Source organism: Polistes fuscatus, unplaced genomic scaffold, assembly GCF_010416935.1.
Source record: "Polistes fuscatus isolate 324 unplaced genomic scaffold, CU_Pfus_HIC Scaffold22, whole genome shotgun sequence".
NCBI lineage: Eukaryota > Metazoa > Arthropoda > Insecta > Hymenoptera > Vespidae > Polistes > Polistes fuscatus.
Window position 1 is genome coordinate 1,308,893 of NW_025113099.1, and position 7,159 is coordinate 1,316,051.

A 7,159-nucleotide genomic window follows, 5' to 3' on the forward strand; every position below is an offset into this window, starting at 1 on the left:
TAAGTGTGGTCGAGAAAAATTATTTCGTTTATTTTTTGAGTAAAATTATCTAATTAATCGGTATATTTTATTTAATAATATTATAGTTTCACTCGGGCATAGTATAATCACTAAAAAGTGTCGTTTAGTTTCGATTTATAATATAATACTTCATTTCGTTTATTTTTTGCGTAAAATTATCCCATTAATCGGTATATTTTATTTATTAATATTATACTTATTTTTTCGGATTTTTTCGGATTTTTTCGGATTTTTATATTCGGACAAAGTATACTAATCACTAAAAATAATCGTTTAGTTTCGATTTATAATATAACACTTTATTTCGTTTATTTTTTGTGTAAAATTATCTCATTAATCGGTATATTTTATTTAATAACATTATACTTTTACTCGGACAAAGTATACTAATCACTAAAAAAAATCGTTTAGTTTCGATTTATAATATAATACTTTATTTCGTTTATTTTTTGCGTAAAATTATCTCATTAATCGGTATATTTTATTTAATAATATTATACTTATTTTTTCGGATTTTTTCGGATCTTTCCGGATTTTTTCGGATTTTTTTACTCGGACAAAGTATACTAATCACTAAAAAAATCGTTTAGTTTCGATTTATAATATAATACTTTATTTCGTTTATTTTTTGCGTAAAATTATCTCATTTATCGGTATATTTTATTTAATATAATATTATACTTTTATTCGGGCAAAGTATATTAATCACTAAAAAATCGTTTAGTTTCGATTATAATATAATACTTCATTTCGTTTATTTTTTGCGTAAAATTATCTCATTAATCGGTATATTTTATTTAATAATATTATACTTTTACTCGGACAAAGTATACTAATCACTAAAATAATCGTTTAATTTCGATTTATAATATAATACTTTATTTCGTTTATTTTTTGAGTAAAATTATCTCATTAATCGGTATATTTTATTTAATAATATACTTTTACTCGGGAAAAGTATACTAATCATTAAAAAATCGTTTAATTTCGATCTATAATATACTTTTTTCTAATTTTTTTGTTTCTTGTTTTTGTATTAAACCCTATCAGCTAAGAAAGTTTAGATCAATCACTACGATTATATCGATTCTATCGGCTAATTCATTGGCCCCCTCGTCGATCAACGTTAACACGTTCTCGCACTTCATGTTTGAATAATTGAAGGCTCCTCGAAGAACGATCATGCTCATCGAATTAGGTCGAGGAGTATCAGACTGATTGACAGGATTGGTAAATACGACCTTGAGAACGTTTCGATGGCACCGCCTGTAACAAAAGGAAATGAAATCGGGATCGATCGTTTTTCTTTCCCCTAATGCGAAATAAATATTAACGAGAACGTTGAAGGGGATGAAAAGGAAAAGGGTCAAAGTTTAAAATCAGTTTTAGATAATCCTCGATAATTTCCATTCTAAATCAATGTAAATAGAAATGAAATGAGATCCATAATGCAATTAGATTTTTCTTGAAATTTTATCTCGTAATTTGATTGCGAAAATGCGACGAAAAATGTCTTCGATGAAATTCGCAGTTTTAGTTAGGTGTTCTATCGCAAAAATTGTAACACACACACACACCTAAAAGGAATGAAAGGTAAAAGAAGAAAGAGAAGTTTATAACTGACATGCAATAGGTAATTGTAGGGCATATTACTTCGTCACATAAATAGTCTTTTATGTTCATACAAAAATGGCACTTGTTAATTCTCTAGGCTTCGTCCTTGTTTTTATACATGCATATATATATTTCTAATATTATACATACACTTATGTATATTTATATATATATATATTTAAGTATAGGTATATATAAAATAATTAGAGAAATAAGCGTGTGGATATTGTGGGAGAATAAATTGAGGGCAGAATAAAAATTTGTCGATTGGTCGGAAGAAATTTAATGTCAAGGTTACTTACCCGTCAGTGCAATTCGGTTTTTCAAATTGTTCTCGAGACATATGGTGTCGTCGACCTGCACGTATTGCCAGTTGCACCTACACAAACCCTTCATGCAAATAGCTCGGTTCTGATTGGAATCTAAGTAGCACTCGAGGTACGACGTGCAGGATTCGCCGAGAACTAGAAATAGAATTGATTTTTATTATTATTCGAATTGTAATAAATGGATCGTTATTCTATAAATGGACCCCCATTCTAGGGGGATAGGTGTACGCAGATTTTGTTTTATTTTGTATTTATTTGAAATATACTCAATACTTTGTTATAGTTATCGTTTATTCGTACGTTTCTTTTTCGGACAATTGGAGAATCTGAAGTAACGATCGTCGCCACAGGTGCAAGATTTAATCGATGAGTTTGAATAATTCGGATTCGAGGAACAAATCGAATTCGGTGTTACAGCGTTACATTGTATATCCTCCGAACATTCTTCACCGTATCGTGCCGCTTAAATTAAAAGGAAAGCATCTAGTAAATCGGAATAAGGTATTCGTTTAAGTAGAGTGCGTTTTAATTCTTACTTGGCAAACAGGTAGATGCCGACGAACCGATGTAACCTTCCTCGCAAGTACATATTCCGGATGAACAAAAAGTATTCTTTGGCTTACAGTGACTGTTCGAAGTGCACGTTGCGTTTACACCTGAAATCGATTGGAACATCGAATTAAACGGACAAAATCAATTATCATTGTAAAGTTGAGAAATTGGATTTACCTGCATAGCACTGTTTGTCAAACTCGTAATAATTGTTATTGCAAACGCATACGTTATTGACGCATATAGAATTCGTTGTTTTACAATGTTCGTCGGATTCGCAAATCATTCCCAATTCTGAAATAAGGACAAATAGAAAAGTTAAACGATTGGTAAATATGTGAACGGTATTACTTTCGTACATCGATCGAATGACATTTGAAATATACCAGCGTTAATATTTATACACGCCGTTTCGTCCGAATTCAAATGTGTCCCTTCGGGACAATTGCAACTATTATTCGTACAAACTAGCGTCCCGTTAAATTCATTAACGTAACAATCTTCGTTCGATTTACACGTATCGTTTATTCCTTTACTCGTCCAACAAAATTGCAATTCTTCGACGAAATGCGATCTTTCGTCGTTGCACAGACACCTTTTCTTCTTGCAAATAGCGTCAGGACCGAAAATGGAACATTGTTCGTCGCGTAGGCAAGACGTGTTGTATTTTCTCGTAGCTGAAATATTGATCGAACGGTTTTCATTAATAATTGATCGTATTAATAACGAACTTAAAAATAAATTTACCTTTCAGACATTCCTGATTATTCTTTGATGGTAGCATTTTATTTTTGCAACTCCATGTATCATTTTTACAAATTATATTTGGGTTAGTTGAATTTTTATTATCGCAAGGTTGACCGAGTTCTAGAAGAAAATACATTGATGGGTTATATCATTCGTTTCAATAAGCTATCTTTGAAAGTATTTTGTTGTTGTAATCTTTAGTTTACCTGGTACGCATACTTTGATTTTATTATTCGAAGAAGATGCATAGTATGCACGTTTACAAACGCATTTTCCTCGACTACCACATATTGCATTCTCGTGAATCTCACAATCGGAATTTTTCGTACAATCATTCAGCTCGGTCGTCTTATCTACATACAAAAAATTCAAAAAATGTACATAAGTTGGTACCAAATATTTTTTTATTTTTATTGTAAATATTTACCGTCTTCATTAGCAGATTTTCTATAAAAGAAATTGTAAGTAGTTTGCGGTATTATATCATAATTTATTTCCTCTTGATCAATAGTACATTTATTATTACAATAAGCACGTTTATTAAATTTACAATCGATGTCAACTACACATTCCTCGCCGATATCTGAGAAATATAACAAAAACCAAGTAATAAACTTAAGAAATAATAAAATGAAATAATTTCTATAAATAAATATAACGATTATGCGTCATCTTACTTGCTTTCTTGCGACAGGAACGATATTCTCGTTGGTAGAATCCATCACGACATTTACAAATTCCATTATCGCAGACGGTAGATCCAAATTCAGAATTTATGTGACAATCGTCGTTACTTCTACATTTCTCGCCAAGTTCTACGTGTGAATAAAATTTAGAAAGTTCACGGAAAGAAAAGAAAAGAAAAGATCATAGAGAACTCGATCGTTATTCTTTATTTCCCTGTCCTCCCTTTTTTAGCCACCCACTCTATCATCATCCTATTTCATTTCATATCTTATCTTTTAGCACACACCCTAGTCGTAATTTTCATGATCTTACGGGACCTTACCTACTGTCTTGTAACATCTACCATGCAGGTAATGAAATCCGTGACCACAGACGCATGCGTTTTCGATGCACTGTCCACCGATGAAAAGATATCTCGAACATTGTATTGTCTCGTTGCACTTGTCACCGTAATTATTAGCGACTATTCAAACAATTCACGATTCGTATTATTCATTGTTGTTGATTCGGTGATATAATGAAAGAAAAAAAATAATTACCTGGTAAACAGGAACTCATATCATTGTTATAAACGTAACCAGACGTGCACTGACATTGTGCATTTTCACAAACGCTGCCTTTGGCTGTGCATTCGAAATCTGATTCGCAATTCCACTCGACCTTGTTCGTCGAGACTTCATTATTCTCCGATGGATTATCCAACGAATTAACTGCAATTTTTTACAGATAATATTTCATTATTTGATTTATTTAATTATTTATTTATTGAATAATATATTATTTATTATTATTATATAATTATTATATTATATATTTATTTTATTAATATTTATTTATTTATTAATTATTATATTATTTATTATTATATTATTATATAATTAATTATTTATTATTTATTATAATATATTATTTATATCCTCCAAACCCGAAAGGGGCGGAGTAAGAATAAATAAAATAAATAATATTATTTATAATATATATAAATATTATATACATATATATAAATAATATATATAATAATATATTATTTATTATTTTTAATAATATATTATTTATTTAATATATATTATTATATTATTGACCCTATAGAGCCTAGGCTCCCTAAAGGCCATTAATTACAGTGTAGTACAATGTAATGTATAGATAAAATAAAACTGAAATGAAAATTATCTAATTATTATGTAATTATTATTAAACTTATCATTATATTAATAGTAACGCACAGTAAGTAGATAAATGTAAAAAGAAAATAGTAAATAATAAAAAGAAGTATAATGCTGGTAAAATCTATAATGGTAGTATAGTAGTATTGGTTCAAAGCAATAAACATATGGTTAAAAAAAAAATTATTATATTATATTGATTTGACAATGTAAAAACTCGGTTGAATTTAGATTAAATTAAGGACACGCGTTGGATTATGCGCAAATTTATCATCACGCTCTGATTGCCATGCATGAGCTTTATTCTACTAAAAAGAGAAAAAAAAAAGGCAAAAAATAGAGAGAAAAAGAAATATTAATAGAAGTTATGAAACCACACGAGTACCATACCCATGCAATCTCTTTTTATTCCACTCTTTTTCTCCCCATTTCACACTTGTGTTTATGGTTTTTAATCTCCTAGCACTGTTCGTATCGCGAATGCATCTCGTTCCATTAAACTTTCAAGCTACGTTTTAAATACTCGCTCTTTGAGCCACCTCTCCTTTTTCTTTTTCTTTTTTTTTTTTTCAACATGTTCTCTCTGCTTTCTTGGCACTTTTATTTTTTCATATTTTTTATCCGTCTTCTCTTTTTTTACTTTCCCGTTCTCGAAGATAACTCGCGCTCTCGCAACATTTTTCAATTTCGCGAATCGGCATGCGATTCATTTTCTTAATAATGCAAGCTTGCAAATAACCTTTGGAATTGAACTCGACTTTATTTTTCATTTTTTTTCTCTCTCTTAGTTGTAATTTAAGTGTTTTATCTATGAATTTATGTTTTTTATTGTATGCATTTTGTAAGGAATTTAGTTTTATATTTATTTGTATAATTAATAATATTTAAGGTAGATAACTTACCGAAATGAAAGACTATTTGTACGATTAGGAGAAAAATAAACGTAAAATTCGTAGGCAACCACATAGTCGTCGATTTAACGGTACAACTGTGTTCTCTGATATTGTCATTTCTTGTTAAAAGTATGGAGTTTTATCTAACATTAATGCTATCAGATAATGATTGAACACCTGGTTCGATATCGAAAGATGTAATCATTGACAAATGTCTTATGAATTATTTCCGATATCGTGTGCTTTGTAAAGAATCATTGAGGAATGATACAACAACAGATTTTAATAATCGAATGAATTTTTATAACGGGAATCGATTATTAATTTTAAATAAATAATTACATTTTCATTTATAACATTTAGATAAATTTTATTATTAATTTGATATTATTATTTGTATTTAATTAAGAAAAATATAACTTTTGTTATATAAAATTATCGTTTGAATTGTTAAAATATAAATAATTGGAAAAAATGTCTTATGAATTATTTCCGATATCTTGTGCTTTGTAAAGAATCATTGAGGAATGACACAACAACAGATTTTATTAATCGAATGAATTTTTATAACGGTAATCGATTATTCATTTTAAATAAATAATTACGTTTTCATTTATAACATTTAGATAAATTTCATTACCAATTTGACATTGTTATTATTTGTAATTAATTAAGAAAAATCTAACTTTTGTTATATAAAATTGTCATTTGAATTGTTAAAATATAAATAATTCGAAAAAATGTCTTATGAATTATTTCCGATATCGTGTGCTTTGTAAAGAATCATTGAGGAATGACACAACAACAGATTTTATTAATCGAATGAATTTTTAAAACGCTAATCGATTATTAATTTTAAATAAATAATTACGTTTTCATTTATAACATTTAGATAAATTTCATTACCAATTTGATATTATAATTATTTGTATTTAATTAAGAAAAATCTAACTTTTGTTATATAAAATTATCGTTTGAATTGTTAAAATATAAATAATTGGAAAAAATGTCTTATGAATTATTTCCGATATCGTGTGCTTTGTAAAGAATCATTGAGGAATGACACAACAACAGATTTTATTAATCGAATGAATTTTTAAAACGGTAATCGATTATTAATTTTAAATAAATAATTACGTTTTCATTTATAACA

General features: G+C 28.3%; 1 protein-coding gene across 1 annotated transcript; it reads right to left on the minus strand.

The window, feature by feature from the left end:
• Positions 1-1,042: 1,042 nt before the first annotated feature.
• On the minus strand, positions 1,043-5,888 carry LOC122518052 (prion-like-(Q/N-rich) domain-bearing protein 25). The gene is made up of 13 exons (XM_043636722.1): positions 5,504-5,888; positions 4,490-4,660; positions 4,273-4,413; positions 3,941-4,078; positions 3,691-3,846; positions 3,470-3,616; positions 3,264-3,383; positions 2,903-3,193; positions 2,694-2,810; positions 2,501-2,620; positions 2,265-2,426; positions 1,938-2,099; positions 1,043-1,287 (listed from the first exon to the last, which is right to left on the minus strand). The coding sequence occupies exons 1-13, from the start codon at positions 5,505-5,507 to the stop codon at positions 1,208-1,210; spliced, it is 1,809 nt and encodes a 602-aa protein (XP_043492657.1). The 5' UTR covers positions 5,508-5,888; the 3' UTR covers positions 1,043-1,207.
• Positions 5,889-7,159: the final 1,271 nt, after the last annotated feature.